Source organism: Pseudochaenichthys georgianus, chromosome 11, assembly GCF_902827115.2.
Source record: "Pseudochaenichthys georgianus chromosome 11, fPseGeo1.2, whole genome shotgun sequence".
Taxonomy (NCBI): domain Eukaryota; kingdom Metazoa; phylum Chordata; class Actinopteri; order Perciformes; family Channichthyidae; genus Pseudochaenichthys; species Pseudochaenichthys georgianus.
In genome coordinates this window covers 9,833,087-9,850,142 of record NC_047513.1, presented here as the reverse complement: position 1 = coordinate 9,850,142, position 17,056 = coordinate 9,833,087, and the positions used below count along the sequence as shown (strand labels likewise).

The 17,056-nt window shown below is 39.9% G+C and overlaps 1 protein-coding gene across 1 annotated transcript in view; it reads right to left on the bottom strand.

Annotated features, from left to right (window-relative positions):
• Window positions 1-2,678: 2,678 nt before the first annotated feature.
• The window catches only part of dbpa (D site albumin promoter binding protein a), a 44,940-nt gene continuing 30,562 nt past the window's right edge, over window positions 2,679-17,056 (bottom strand). Inside the window, exons 4-5 of the mRNA XM_034094553.2 lie at window positions 9,699-9,955; window positions 2,679-6,442 (exon numbers count right to left, since the gene is read on the bottom strand). Of these exons, the coding sequence (XP_033950444.1) occupies window positions 6,227-6,442; window positions 9,699-9,955 (473 nt within the window). The 3' untranslated portion in view covers window positions 2,679-6,226. The remainder of the gene's footprint in view (window positions 6,443-9,698; window positions 9,956-17,056) is intronic.

Sequence of the window (17,056 nt, the reverse complement as noted above, 5' to 3'; positions counted from 1 at the left end):
GTTTATAGTTCAAATTGTGATGTGGATGTATCTTGGTTTACCCAGGCAGCTAGCATTAGCCATGTTGCTAACAATATAAACAAATAAATAGTTTGATCTGTCTGTTCATATGAAAAATAACAGACAGAAAACAGGTTTTAACATCACAGTTGGGCAGGTTGTTGGGGAACAAATGCAATGTGTCCTGTGGTGTTGGTAGCTTTTAGGAATAGAAAAACGATACAGAAGTGGTACCAACAACAAGACCGACCGCTTGAAAACGCTAGTCGACAAAAAAGCAGTTTGGATATATTGGGAAAAATCAACAGCTGAAAGATGTATCTGCATGTTATGGAGATGTTAAAGCCTTGTTCTGTGGGACTCAGTGGCGTAGCCACCATAGGGCTACCTATGGGCCCACCCAGTTTACGCATTGGCCCACCCTGAGAAAGCTTCTGTGTCATTTAAAAAAATAAATTATAATTGTTTTTTATTATTTTATTATTTTAATAAAAAAATGTATTCACCCATTGAGAATATCCAAGAATTCAAAGTGAAATTCAAGTGAACAAATATCGAGTTTAATTAATGTTGTATGTGTTTTGTCCTCTGAACCAAACTCATTTATGGTAAAAACTGATTGTTGGTTCCGGCGCAGCCATAATAACGTGAGAGAGGCAGAGAGCTGCCTGCAAAATAAATGATAGCTCAAAGTTCACTAATGAACTTTGGTTTAAAAAAGAAAAAGCCAGACTCCAAGAAGAGCCCCCACTGCCCTCATCTAGCAGCGATCTATACGATCATTTTCTGATAACGATGAAATAGCCCCGCCTCCCTCTCCCCACGTCTCCCTCTCCCACCTCTCCTGCTGCTGGGCTGTCAGAAGAAAACGTTTATGTAGCATTTCTTTATTGTCGAAATGATGACATTTATAACGGGATCAAAGTGAATGGCCTGCTGAATGCAATTAATAATAATAATGATAATTCATTCTATTTAGGGGCACCTTTCAAAGCACCCAAGGACACCTTACAATTCATAACATATTCCAAGGAAAGGTTTTAAGACAGTACAAAGAATGCAGTCCGGGTGATGTTTTTTATGTGGGGTGCAGATGAGAGAGCTGTCCAGAATGACACCAAGATGTTGTATTTGAGTTCTTGATAAGCCATTAAAACAGTAAAATGCGTGTCTCCTGTTCACCAAAACATACCCATGTGTTATGGAAAAAGAAAGTATTCCAAACGTATTCTAAAAGTAATCTGCCACCGGTACCGGCAGGGATTGTTGTCAGCTTCTGATGCGCAGAAGAAAAATCTGGCCCACCCTATTTTGTACAGGCCCACCCTACAGTACATTTCTGCCTACGCTACTGGTGGGACTCCCTCTTATCACTGTAAGTAACGTCAGCAGCGGGGTTCAGGGCCTGGCACCACCTGGAGCAGCTCGACACAGTGTGGCACAGAGCGGGCCGATGGAGCACGCTTTGGCTCTGACCCTCGGCACCAGCTTGGGCAGATGGTCTGCGGCGTGACGAGGGGGAGCCGGTGACGAAGACATCGCCCAACAGCTGAAACAACCCACCACATACAGGTGGTGAGGCGATCCACTCCCCCACACTCACAGACGGCATGGTGTTTGTTACATAACCGAGGTTGAGGGGCTTCACTGTCTAATCGGTCCATGGGACCTTCAATTCATAGCAGTAGTCATGGAAACACACATTAGGACATGCACCCATGCAGTCACATGTAACTGCACATGGACATAATGAGATACACAAAAAACACACACACACTCTTTGTGGTTGATATCTGAAGCTGTCAGAAGGGTCCGAGTGCCTCCCAATGGCCTGCTGTTGCACTGTAAAAGATTTATTATATCATTCAAAATCTCTGAAATACAGGCAGAAGGGAATACAATTACAACATTGTAAATAAAAAAATGTGTATTATTGTAAATGGTGCTCAAAATTAAACTGTAATTTCTCCATTGTTCAAATATTTTTGATATTGCAAGGCAGGTGTACCTTTTACTGTTTTCCAGATTCTGAATGATTTTGAATTAACCATTCAATGGCTGACTGATAGGCTGAGATGCCAATCAAGATACCCATTTAAGGTGTATAGTTTGCCTAAAGAAGACCAATTAGAATACTCACTGACCTGACCTGAAACGAAGATAAGAAATTATTTAATGTACTTGGAATGCCAAGCAGAACCACATGTCATGACCATTACTGTAGCTGCTGTTTTGAAAGGGTATGGGTGACATCATTTAATATTCTTCTAGTGTCTTCAAATCCCATTGTTCTGATATTCAAACTCTTGGTCATTAAAAAAGGGGTTGTTAAATAACAAAAATAGCATGTCATTCTATTTAAGCAAACATAACTCAAACAGTAGGAAACAAATAAGTTGTTTGGGACTATTTTCAGTGGCGGATCCACATTCAGATCTCAATCTAAATACAATTAATTGTGTGTGTGTCCTATCATGAAGGACTTATCAAAAAATAACTATTGGTTGCTTTGGTTTTCTATTGGATTTCTTGACTAGCTGACGGACTAGAGCCACCCCATAGTGGCCATTAAAGAACAGCAGGTAATAGGCACTTCCCGATTAGCTTCTATCGTGTGGTGGTTGCGAGAAAACATTTTAAACTTTTTAAAAACACACAGCAAGACACCAGAAACTCTGTCAGTGAGTAAGGATAAGCCTTATTGGTGTTTGGAGGGGGGAAAGCCATCATCCCTGTGGAAAGCACACAATATGGTGAGGAGTCAGGGTAGTGTGGGACTTGTAGTTCATAACAGTCAGTCACAACATGGAGAAGTTAGCTGGTAATCCACAAAATTGAAAGGAGAAATAACAAGGCTGTGTACATTATTATTATCGTTATTATTATTGAGTTTACTATTACCCGCAATGCTGTGTTTCATCGTACATCGGCCAACTGTCATTGCCACCACGTGAAAAGTAGGCCTCAAACGACCACCGGAAAAAGTTGCAACACGCTCAACAACACAGTTACATAGAAAATAGCACTGTCAAAAAGTTTCCAAAATGTCTGTGAGGAAATCCAAAAATCCCGGATATCAAAAAGAAAAACCACATGGCGTTCTTCTTCCATCAACGGATGGAAGTGTAAGAAGTTCTGAGACTTTTCTTCAAAAGATAATATTCAAATGTTTGTTTCTGTGGATCAGGTTGAAACATATTCCCAGAAAGAAAATACCAAAGAAAAGAATATATATATATATATCAAGGATATAACTACAGCTCCCATAATACTAGACAACTGGGATTCATTTAAGTCTCTGTTGAAGGTGTCAACAGCAAACAGGCTCATGGGAAATCATATCAAGTAAAAGTTGTTCTTGGAAATCAAAAAGGGATTTAGGTGAGAAGCAAATCACAGCTTCCCCTGAATAAAACAATCAAGAAATCATAATACTTGCAACTATGGCTGTACTGTATATCAGATAACAGGAAATGTATTTTTCAAGTACCAATTAGTCGCCAACTCTAAGCAAAGACACACGCTTTAAATTGACCATTCACTAAACCTCTCCCCCAAAGAGTGACTGTCCAATCATAGCTAGCTGAGTGATTGTAACTTGGTTTTGGAGTTCTAAGCATGTTAAAGAAGTATTGCATTGCGCTAAAGTAAAAGAGATACTCTTAAATGCACATTTAAGACAATTTTGCAAATGTCGTACAACTCAGTCAGAAATATTAAAAACGTGCGACTCAAGACTGACTTTGCACTGGCTTAATGTTAGCTAGATAGCTACAACTTACAACGTAACCCGTTATGAAAAGAAAACTAGCTTTGTTATCTCTAAAAAATAAATCAATAACTTCCAACATCACAATAGCACTGGGCTTCTTTCAATGAGATACTGTTCCTAACACTAGGGTCAAATGCAGAGAAACCATTTTGTTACATAGTACCTGTACTGTGTAATGACAATAATAGTAAAAAAAAAAAAAACTAGAGTGATTGTAGAGATGTTAGCTAGCTAGCTAAAGCTAATGTTGTCATGGTGAAAAGTGTTTGCGAAGCTTTAGAATTTAACACATGGCAACTTAAGGGGGTGGGGCTTGATGAACGGCCAGTTGGTCTTCGGGGAGTTTTCTATGCAACAGCGCGTTAATAATAAATTGGGGTACAACAGAATAATAACAATAAAACCCAACAGCTTGGAAATGCTTTCCAAAAACAAAAATCCAACATCATTTTAGTTTTTCCTCCCCAAAACAAAACCAATCAAACCACAAACTCTCTGATCCAAGACTTGTTTCGTGTTTTTTTTTAATATTTGTATTTAATACCTCAGACAAAAACACCTGAGAAAAACGGACAAAATGATTCCATTGGGATTTTCTGTAATATATTCAATTATGTATATTACAACTATAATCACATAATTCAAGCATATATCATATACATATATATATTTATATCTAGTGAGAGAATAGTTTAATATTCAATAGTACATTTGTATGGTACAGTAGCAGTAGGGTGCATGTCTTGTTTCTCATTGGGTAAAGTCTGAAGGAGAGGTATAGACAAGTGTTTGTGTGTAAATCTATATACGATTTATCGATACAATATGCAACAAAAGCAAGAAAAATGTTTAACTAAAATGAAGGAATAAAAGGTAAAGAAAGGGTATAGGCAGTTCAGTACTGTGTTTGAAACAGTGGAAGTGTTTGCATGTGTGTAATTAGGGTGTGTGTGTGTGAGTGTCAGGTGAAGGATTAGATCAGATCAGCACCATAGAAGTCCATTACAACATCATCAACAACAACAACAACAACAACAACAAGGGTTCAAACCTGGGTAAGGACTCTGTGTGTCCGGGTGTGTGTTGTGTGTCTGCATGCTGAATGTCTCAGTCACTGTTCAATCTGGGCAAATCAACCCTAAACCAGTTAGTATTTCATTTTTGCACATCCTGGACAAATCAAGGAGTAAACTGTTGTGTTATTGATATCTGTCTCTCTGAGTGTGTGTATGTGCGAGAGCAAGACACCAAACTAAATGCAAACCTGCCAGCGAAATTCTCCACCTTTATTTAGTTTCAAACATCTGCTCACATCCAGCTGTTCTGATGGCTAATTACTTCCTGTTTTCCTCTCTCTTTTTCTCCTTATCCTTCAAAAATAAAAGCCCCTGCGATCATTTAAAAAAATCAGACACGGAATCAAATAGAAGATAACAAATCAAGTGTTTTAACGAGCCCACAAAGCAAACAAACAAACACAAAAATCTTTTAAAACTGTACAATTTTTGTTTCACCGTCTTCCCCCTGCCATCGCCCAAACGACCCCCGCTGAGAACAATCGTTACTAAGATACCCCGCCTCTTCTCGCAGCAAGTGAAATACCTGATTCAACCGTGATACATTCTCTGTTACTCCCACGCCTAACCAGCTCAGTGAAATCAAAAATAGATTATCTGTTGTTTGCGATAAACAGCTGGGAGGAAAAGTGTTTTGTGTGGCCCCGTGACTGTCCAGCTAAGCCCCTCCCGCCCATATATAAAATATACAAAAGAGTATCTCCAAAATCCTCCTCCTGACTATCTTTGCTAATAGAAAAATATACAATAATCCTATGTCAAAATCTCTTTGCGGTTATGGACGAAATCCCTGCACCTCCTCCTCTTTGCTGGACTAGTCTTGCCTTCCTGCCCACTTCAAAAATATACATGTTCTTTTGTCCTATTTATAGAAAAAAATTACACATCTGACCTCTCCTGGCTTGTATCCGTGCCTTGAGCTTATAACGTGAGATTTCACTGGCATAATGTGAATTCAACACTCTGTTTGAACTGGCTGGAGTAGCAGCCGGGGCGCACTACCTGCAAAAATGCCGTGCGACACCGGGTGTAAGCACAGCACCGAGGGTGACGTAAGCTGCCGAGGTGACACGCGGTGATACAGTACGTCGAGTGGAATTCAGCGAAGCATCACGTTAAAAAAAAGGAGCCAAACTGGAAAAGATGGCGTCGCTGTGCTTTCCCGTTCGTGACATCCTGGAGCACAGTGTGCACACACTTTTCGTGTTTGCGCCCGGTGTCGCACAGCGCTTACTGCAGATCTACGTCGGCCGCCCCCCTCTCCACTTCAACTAAAGTGCTGCTGTTGTCGGGTTTGCCTTGTACCCTTTTCTCATTTCATCCTCCCCTCCCGCCCCTATCTCCTTCGACGTCTTCTTTCTCTTCCTCCGCCGCTGCCTCACAAGTCTCCGTGTCTATTCTCGTACTTGTTGATGATGTTCCTGCAGCGGCCCAGCTCTTTCCTCATGTCGGCCACCTCCTGACGAAGTGCACCGTTTTCCCGCTCTAGGAAGGCGGCGCGCACCGAGATCTGGTTCTCCTTCAGCCGCCGGGCGTCCCTCGAGCGTTTTGCCGCCTCATTGTTCTTGACGCGCCGGCACCAGTACCTGTCGTCCTGTCATGGGCGGCGGTGTAGTATGTTGTGGTGTGTGGGGAGGAAGATGGAGGGAGGAGAGAAAAAAGAAGAAGAAAACGCAGGATGAGTTATGAAGGTCAGATATAAGAGGAGAAGACAGAGGAAGGGAGACACAGTTGAATAGTTGCTACAACAGGACACAACAAACGTGAAAATATCACAAATGCGGAGAGAGCCCTTCGGAAAAGATCACTGTGGCCTTGGAAAATAGTTAGTCACACAAAATAAATTGAAATGTTGCCATTTTAGCTATTTCTTCCATATAATAGCTGCAGCAAGCAGCTGAAAGATCAAGTGCATAGCATGTTGTAATTAGGTTCAGTGCTAATGAAAGATTTTATTTGGATGCACTGGCATTTATAGATCTTACGAAAAAAGGTTTGTTGTTGGTAGGTGTGTAGTTCTCTCAACCAAGTAGAACACTAATTGATAGTCGGTGGACGTGCCGGCGCGTCCAGGTGCGCATAATCTACGTAATTAATCATATATTTTCGATTATAAGAAATATGATTCAGATATCCGCGGAATCGCTGGAAGTGTAGCTTTTCCAGCAGTACCTCCTGTGAGACTGTAACTTGGGTTGCGGTCCAATAGTCCATTTAGCTTAGGAACCTTCCTAACGGAGTGAAATGACCCGGGAGTACGTCACTGGCAGCCATGTTAAGTGCCGTTCCAATTCTCTAAATGAAAGGAAAGGAGGTTTCAAACTTCCTTTATAACCTCCTTTAGCTTAGGAACCACTGGACCTTCTTTTGCTGAAAATCGGATGTGAAATGTTAAGCTTTAGAGCTACTTATCTCATCACACAGTGCTCTAGGGTGAGTAATTTGCATTTATAGCAAGACCAGAGATTGTCCTGAACATTTTGATATGTAACACATGGGGTGCCATGTATAACAAGTACAATTAAAAGGTAATTTAAGGAAACATCTAAAAATCGGGACAATACCCTTAGACTCCAGAGGGTTAACTTGATATTAGCAGCCCCATTTGCTAACAAGGATGCTAACATTCTTCACAAATGCAGCAATGTGTGACACAGCTAAGACTTTGGTTCTGAGCAAGTTTAGGATTTTGGCATATTTTGACTGCTGCTTAACATCACAATCAGCATTAAGGTGTTTTGTTTTTTTACTACACTTGTCTGTTTGTGTCTTAACACTTCTCCTTAATAAACCAAAAGTTAGCATTAGGCTAATGCCTCATTTGCAAATTCCCCATCTTGCAATAAAAAAAAAACGTTATATTGATTATGTTGTTATAGTGTATTAGTTAGATGTTTACCCTATTCACTTGGGGTGTCCGTTCTTAAACAGCTAACTGTATTAGCCACAAACAGAAACTGTGCATCAGCACTATTTTGACATACCATATTATGTTATAACATAATAAATATCAGGAAAGATAATGGATAAGCGTATTTAGAATTGACTGAACCTACTGTGAATTCGGTTTAGTATCGCTTTAGGTGTATGAGAGTATGAGAGCAATAATACACTGCAGGGTATACTTATCTACAAAAGGAATGGGCCTTGTCTGTTTCTTTCCTATATTGGAACTGCTCCTTATATTTGATAAGTTAAAGTATGTATTTGCTATCACATGAAAAACAGACACTTAAAAGCTAACAAATAGACCCATTACGACACAGGAAGCAATCAGACGGTGTGCAATACCGACAAATAAGTATGTGAGACTGGAAATAATAAAGATAAAAGGAAAAGTAGTGTAAAAAAAATGCAGCTGTGCAGTCCTAAGTCAGGGCTAAACTGAACAAATAAAGTCTGCAGCGTTGCTTTATGGGGCATGAAAGCAATCTTTTTACCAGTGAGGGTCTCATGAGAGGAAGATTGGAAATCACAGTGATTGTTGCTGTGATTGTTGGACTAGAGTAAAATAGGAGTCCAAATTGAAAGTCGAGATGTCTATCTGAACGATTTATACCAGTGGAACGGTGCAGGCCCAAACTGTAAGTGTTGATATCCTCCCACCATTAAACTGCAAAATCATTACACATTTGCTATTTTTTTTTTAGAGGTTCTTAGATATCAGCTTTGGAAATATGAGATTTTAATAAGTTCATTAAAAAAACTCCTCAATGTTATGAAAGTGAAATATCTTTCATCTTTCGGTCGTAGCCATTGTTCCTCCGGCTGAGGGTTAGTATTAAACAAAGAGCTGAATCTAAAATATCATTTATGAGGAGCTGCAGAGCAATCCCAGCTTCATCTTTAAGGCTGGTCAGACATCATTTGTCCCGGACAACCTGCATACAAATGATTTATTAATCCTTCTGCGACTGAACACGAGTCGAACGCCTTCATCTGTTCATAAATTAGAAAAGCCTCAGGAGCTGCAGCTGCTCTGCACTGAGCTATGAGAGCAGGAGCCATCACTCAGAGCTCCGCTTATTGTGCAATGAACGCAAGACAAAATATGTGTGTGAGTCTCGTCAGGAGCCATCAATATTAGAAGGCATCATGCTCCAGCAGCGTTTTCTACATCAATATAAGAGCTGTGGTCTTCATCGTGATGAAGTTCAGGGTTTTTATCTTAACAGGATACTGTAGAAAACCGGACCTCTTTTCATTGGGGAACGTTTTGGGGTTTTATTTTAAATTCCATTCTTTAATTTGATTTGATTAAAATGTTTCAGTGAAGATTTTGAATGAACATATGTTAGTGTATCAGTGAGTCATGTTGTTTTTACTGCTAAAAAATAAATATAAATACATTTCTGTCTAGAAGTGAGTCCTATTAAAAAAAGAAAAAGAAACATTTGAACCTTGAGGAAGAAGAATCTTAAAAAATTTTACTTTATTTTACTTATTTATTAGTTTAGGAAATACCCAATATAAGAAGATATATTTGCTAACTGGTTAAAATATTATTTTTTGACTTTGTGTTTGGAAAATACGATTTTAATGACAAAAATAATTTGATGATAAGAATGCTTTTGCAGCTTTGAGACAAAAGTTGTGAAACTTAAAAATGTGGTATTTGGTAAATTGAATAAACTTGGTTTGAAACTTATAACCTATTTTCCTAAATGATTCAAATCGTTGAGAACTAAAAAAGCCTTAAATCTGGTCTTTGGCCATCAAAATATGTGTCTTTCATGACCCAGCAAAACAATAACAGAGTTGTTTGTATGCTTGAATTCTGGGGGAAAACACATTGAAACTAGTCAGAAAGGGATCTGTTGGAAAGCAAAGAATTGTGGGAAATGAAGTACCTTCTGTTCATTGGGGACAAGCATCTTTCGGGCCTTCTTGATCATCGGCTGAGGCTTTAGCTCCTCGTCAGAGAAGCGGTGCCGCCGAGGGTCAAACGCCTCCTGTCCCGGCACACTGGACAACGCCAAGTCTGCTGGGTCTGGGTCAAAGTTCACCATGACGTCGTTGCTGCCATTGGCGGCCGCCGGGGGTCCGGAGGGTCCCGGTGGACAGGTAGTGGATGTGGGGGACGCGTCCTGAGGCGCCGCCCGACCACCTGGTGGGGAGAAAGAGACGGAGGAGGAGTTAGATTAGTAAACAGTTACCGTGAAGCTCCACCCACAGCCTTCAGGTGGCGTGACATACACCTTTGCAACACTGTTTCCAAAATAAATCTCTTCTGTATAAAATTAAATAAAAAAAATCTTTTTTTATTGCTCACAATAACTTTAATTTTGAAATGTTCCTATTTACAGTGTCTTTTTTACATTTGGCCACCAGGAGCTGCCAAAGTCAAACATTTTCCAAAGGCTTGAGTTATTTTTATAGGCACAGAGATCTTGTCCACAGAGCCAGATGTGGATGCTAAGATGTAAGACACAATTGCGAAGCTGCTGTTGATTGCCAAAATGCTGAAGGTCAGTGGAAGGTCAGAGGTCAAGCTCAACTACAGACAAAGGAAGTGTAGCTCAAGAGCATTAGAGCTTGGTTTGAATTGAACGCTACCTCCTTTGTCTGCTGATCAAAAGGCTAATAACCCTCGTCACGGAGGTGATCTCTGGGCCCATAGATCTCGGCCTTCATAGCTTCATTGTGGTTGATTGTGTTCAGCTGGTGCCCTCTGTTGTCTCCTCCCCCCTCACCTGTGTCTTGTTGATTGATTAGTGTGTGTATTTGGGTTCTGTTTTCCCTGTCAGTGGGTTGGTAGTGTGTGTGAGATCCTTGTGGTGGCTGGTGACTGTGTTCACGTGGGCAGCAGATTGAGGCTGTATCATATGTTTATGATGTAATAAATGCCCACACCGGGTTGTATTTTGGACGTCCTGCCTCTGCCTCCTTGCTTGGTCTGGGCCGCTCAATTGTCAGCTTCACAACCCCAGCCCTGAACAACCTTTGATTTTAAATGGCAAATAAAAAACACAATAAATGAGAGAGAAGAGAGCGATGGTGAATTCCAGTCAAGTTGAATCTGCTTTACAGTCCATTCAGATGCACAACACAGAATATGTAAGACTGGCTTCATTACTCATTTAGAAGTGCAGTCATTATCATCTACTTTTATCTGCAGATTAGAGCCCATCTGCTCTCTGAGGACGGTCACATGCCAGAGAGCGGTGGCTGAGCTAAAGGCTAACACGCAAAGATGATAACAAGACCGTCCTCAATGGAGGTTTGATCAAATGAACCTACACTCTGGAGATTAAGATGACTCAGAATGTGGAGCAAACTAGGATCAAATATTGTTATGGACTGCTGAGTACAAGGACTACTGCTGTAAAGTAGCAGCCTGTAAAGTATACAACTTTCAATCTCATTTCTATTTACATTTGCTGCTTTGTTCAAATATTTATTTTCTTCTTACAGTTCCAAAAGCAACTCACAAAAAACATAACATACCTTATTTAATTAATTTCAAGTTATGGCAATGCACTATGAAACAAATCATACCTGCAGACCTCACCTATCTAAATTCATTATATTTACTTTTCATTCAATGTGGAAAGCACCAGCCTGCCTAAACACCAAGCCTTCTGACAATATTACATATTTTAGATCTGAATTGTATCCTTTATATTAGCTTTTTCAATGCTTTTTTTAGTGGATTATTTTTGTACTGCACAATAGTCTTTTAGCTGTTTTATGTTTGAAATGCTATATGGTGACGTTCTATTTCTGCTTAGATGACATTTTATTGGCCCCATCTTACTTTTAAGTAAGGCACATTGTAACACATTGGCTATGTGCAGAAGTGCTTTACAAACACAGCGGTGATGTCTTTATTATTATTTACATAACTATCAATATAAGCAGTGGTTTTCCTGTCTTTTAATTCCATGAAAAGGATCAGATTTAGATATTTATACAATGGCGAATACAAAAAAGTTACCAGACACGCAACTATTTCAGTTTTGGTCCAAAATCAGTCACAGGTCAAAGCCTGTCGTATGAGGGTTTGAGGCGACTGGCAGCAGAGGGACATGTGCTGAACGCTCTGTCTCTCTCCCTCATGCTTCATCCAGAGAGCAGAGAGCCAAGAATGAGGCCCACAGAGATGAGTTGACCATAAAGAGGATTACCCTATAGACAACGGACAATATCTTCACATTTAATTCAAAATGGTGGGGGAAGATGGAATGCCAGTATGTTTGCTTTCCCTAGTCTAATTTCAGAATGGTTTTGTGCACATTTAAATACAAGTGGACGATGTAACTTTTCATATTCTCAGTGAAATGTCCTCAAAATAACAGCATCTTCAATGTTTTCCACAGCAGTCGCAGTGACGGTGATTCACCACCAGGTGGCGGTGTGGAGCCAGAGACTCTGAGCGGGGCAGCGAGTTCACATCATGCTGGATTTACAACAAGCAAGAGCAGTTTAGTTTAACCCCTTGTGGTGCTTCGTGTGGGGAAAATATGCTCCTATCACCAAGCTCAATCGCAGAATGATCATTGCTGAACCACAATAGGCAAATAGAAGAGAATCTGATCATAAATCAGGTCTCTTGTGCTTGTTTGAGATTCAATAATCCTCCGTTTATTGACAACAGAGTATGTTGGTTGGTTTGCTCGTGTGGCAGTCGATTTTTTTTCGTCCCCAATTCGATTCCAGCAGGCTTTAGTGGCGTGACATTTCACATGTAGATGAATACCGGGAATTGTTGGATGTTATTCGAGGATTCTAGTAAATAGTGCGCCAGAGTGTTAAAACTCCTCATTAGTTAATTTACACTGCAGCCATTCCGCTCCAGCACTGTTTTCTTTTCTGAATGTATCTCTATAGAACCAAGAAGAGTGAGTCTATTTTCAGCCATATCTCTTCGCCAGCTGCTTAAGAATATGTTTTCCATTGCTGATACCTGGAGAAAAACATGATTTTTCAAAACATCTATTCTTCAGAAAACAAGCGTCAGTTGAGCAATCATCTAGCACCATTCAGAACTGTATTTTGGCAGCATTTGTAAAATGCCCTTTATTTTTTATTTTTTTAAGCTCCAGGCTCCCAGCCACAGATTATAAATAACTGCAGAGCTGGTGACCAATAACGACGGAAACAGTAGTGGAAAGATTTCAGATACTCAAACACATTTCAACAGAAAAGAGATGTGTTGGCAGTACATTTGACTCTTTAAATATTTTAACCAGCAGAGAGCACGGTTATATCCCAAAGTATCCTCTTATTAAAGCAACATAATGTACTTAATCTTTAGACAACAACAAAATGATCTTTTACTGAAGGCGTATGTCAAGTCACATGTTATGAAACTACGGCTGTTGCAGGTAAACAGTCCGTTGGAGAGCAAAAGGGGCTCATTAGCTTAAATGCAATTACAGAACTAATTAGCTATGGCCAAAACCACAAGCATTGTACAAACGAAAAACATTTTCCAGCCAGCAGTCCAAAGGTCATGTGATAGTGGTGTAAACACCAACATGTTTGCTGAGTTAAAAGCGAACTAGCTAACAGTTTATTATTCCTGGTTTTGCTAGTAGCATTTAGCAGTTAGCCGTTAGCGGTTGGTGATAAGTGTTATTTAGCAAGTAAAGCTGTATGTGCATTAGTGAATTGTAAATTGCAGAGAGAGCCGAAGTAGATCAGGTGGAGGACATTAGAGGGCAAACTGAAATAATTTTATACCGAAAATATTACAACATTAAGCCTTACATTTCCACAATAGTGCAAGAACAGGTGTTTGGGGCATAAAGTGGGATTGACAAAGGCATCATTTTCCCCTTTACATCAAAATGTTCTAAAAGCTGTTATTTTCAAGCCAACAGAAACACAATAAGCCATCTGAGAACATGTACAACCGTTTTGAAAACCTCAAAATGTCAGTCAGAGCAGCACAACTGACAATGCGTTGCAACTTGACTGCTGTTTTGAGCTGTCAATAATTTTATTATCCATGTCACCCACAATACTGTGACCAAATCTTCCTACAGGCTCTGAGAAATCAGGCTAATGCTTCACGAAAGGCAGGGATGGGACCGTTTGAGGGGAAGTAGACAATTGTGTTCCCCCCTGCCCAAAATCCAGCTGAAAACACTTGACTACACACTGAGCAGGGAGACAGGAGTGTAAAATGCTTGGTATATAAACGTTATGGTGGTGTTTGAGTTCAAACTCAAGTCAAACTCTGAGATAAAATCTTCTTATGATTGCGTTTGAATCCAATCGGAAAAAGCGGGAAAAAGCTCCTCAGCAATTTTGATCTGCTTATGAAAAAAACATTTTGTGAAAATATATCCACATATTCTATTTGTGTGTACCAAGCTATAACTGAATGATTGTTCGTTTAAAACATTACGTACATGAATGCATCATCCTGCCAAACAATTATTATCCTTTATGTCTTTTTTGTATTTTTGTTTATTTTTAGCTAAAAGTGCCATTTCAATCATCGAAAGGCTTATAAAAAAAAGTATACAGTCTCCCAAATACAGAAGCTTGTTGACTAGCACGAGTTTTGGCAACGTTCTACCCTGCAAGGTTTGACATTTTGGCAGTAATATCAAACCCTGAGACTTTGGTGTCATTATCTGCTGCCACCACCGTTCAAATGTACCTGTAGGCTTCTAAATGAACTAAACTGAACTTTGTAACCTGCAAACAAACTCCTCCAAGCTGGCAACTTACTGACATAAACAACGGATAAACTATGATAACCCTTTCCTAACCAAACACTGACAGAGCTCTTGTTGTAAAAGTGCTGTACATAATCACGTGTTATTCTGATGTGTTTGTTTGTTGTTTCAGTTACTGATATAGGTGTAGAATAGAAGGAGGAGACAGAAAAGCAACTAATAAAAACACACAAAGCAGACAAAAAAATTATGAAAAGAGTATTAGCATTTAGAGACAGGATATAAACGTTGAATAAATGGTTTACAACACTCTATAATGTAGTTGTAAGCAGATATAATTGTAAGTGTTTATTAATGTATTCAAAAACCATTACTTCTCTAAGGCAAAGGTATTGCCCCTTATTTATTTCATTTGAGCTTCTTTCAGCTCGTTGTTTTGGTTTAAAGGCTGCAACTGTAGTCTTGTTTCAAGCGGTTATAAACGCTGTCGATACATCAGCTTTATATTGTGATGATATGATAACATAAGGTCAACAGATTGTTTCCACTGCCCCCGAGCGGCCAAGATAACGCATCTATCGTTGATCAATTGTAAATCTTTGGGTTTTTGGACAGATGATTGGCCAATTTGCAGCTGAATTTCCGATGAAATATCCCAAACTGTGTAAACTGCTTACGACTCATAATACAATGTACCATATACCCTTCTCTTTATCCAGCTATGCATGCTGTGGTCCATCTGTTTGTCCGTGCAGCAGAGACTCTATCAGATGAACTGCTGCTGCCTTGATCTGACTCTCTGGCAGCTGGACGGTGCAGATCCCGGATAAGTCTGCCCAAAGCCCTGTCCTAATAACAACCATTTTGGGCAAAAAGTTGAAATTGATCCAAGAACACGGCTCATGCTGCTCCTGGATAAACAGCTGCCAAGTGCAGCTTCGCCTGGCTTCATTTCCTGTCTGTGAGCAAGAGCCATTTGGACGAGGCAGCCTCAGACTCTCCGATTCTCTCTATCTGCTTTCATTAATTTAGCTGAGATTAAATGTTTTTCGCTTTCTGCCTGTCAGTCTCTGAATATCGCCGTCTCTCTGTCCATCAGTCTGTGAGGTTCTCTGAAAGCCTTGTATGTAGAAATATTTGTGGATCAAAAGCAACTAATACTCAATTATTTATTTTTTTAAATGATCAATTTATGTGCCAAACACATCACACAGAAAGCCAGTGTTACTACCCACACTGACATTCCTGCCTTCACTTACAAGACTTCTCAAGGACTTTGAAGGTCAAAGTCTGTGAAATGTAAAGACTATATGGTTTAGGATAAGAGCACGCATATCTTATTCATATATATATAAATAAACATTCATTCATATTCTTGTCAAGTCAAGGAATCCTGGTTAAAATCCTTCATTTAAAAAAGACACTGCTGTATCATTGAAAATCTCCATCACAGTGTTGATCCTCGGATGGAATGATTCGAAGCATACTGATGAATTTGGGCGATGTATTGTAATATGTGAGGACTTTTAATGTCCTTGTTCGAGGTCCAAGAAAGTTAGAATCGAACAGCTTCCCTCCTGAGCAGCCATTTTACTCCAGTGTTCACAAAGCATGCAGGGAGAAGTCAGCTGTCGTGGGCAGAGGACGCCCACAGAGGCAGAAAATAGAGAGGTTAAGGTTTGAGAGTCAGGTGAGCAACTCTTCCTCCTGACTAATCGCTCGCTTGATCTAACTATACTTTCACTTGATCCAGCTACACATGAAACCAACAGCTGAACACTGAACTCACTGCAGCTCTCACAGGGGTCATCAAAAGACATGTTGGGAAATGTAGGAGCCTAAGAAACTGAAGTGTAAGTGGGCGAAACAGGTGGAACTGAACACGCAGCTAAATTACAAAAACCTCCTCGAATACATTTTAATTTAGTGACGTTGTAGATCATTCTCATATGATTAAGTTTGTCCTTTGCAGGCCACCGTAGCTGGTGCACCACACGGTGACGTGTTAAGGTAATAGGCATTCAGTTGTTAGTCGGCATGCAACGTACATGTTCACTGTACATGCTGTGGTCATAAATAAAGCCACCACTTGCCTATGCATTGTGTATTCCTTGTACATACACACCAGTGGTTGCGTTAGACTTTTTCGTTGTCTGTCATTTTGACAGACAGGATCGTAACATTTCCGTCATAATCCATTATTACCCGTCATTTTATTTGATAAAAGTTTTTTAAGAGTTTTAATGATGAGATGAGACATATTTCATATTTATGTTTGGGTACTGAGCAAATGTTTATTCACTCATTTTTTTTAATGATTCATACAGAACTTTTAAGGGCATGGAGAAAAAAACACACCGACCGTGTGGTCACTTTTCATGTCAACACGAACATGAATGATTTATTTGTTCCTGCACTGACAGCACAGCAGAGGGGGGCAGAGCAGAGGCCGCTAAAACACGCGACCATGGTGCCTAAACAGGCAAATATGAACAATGCCATCGTTTTAAATGAGACAATTACAATCAGAATATGAACAAAACATTTACAAGAACAACTCAATTGACCTGCTGTAG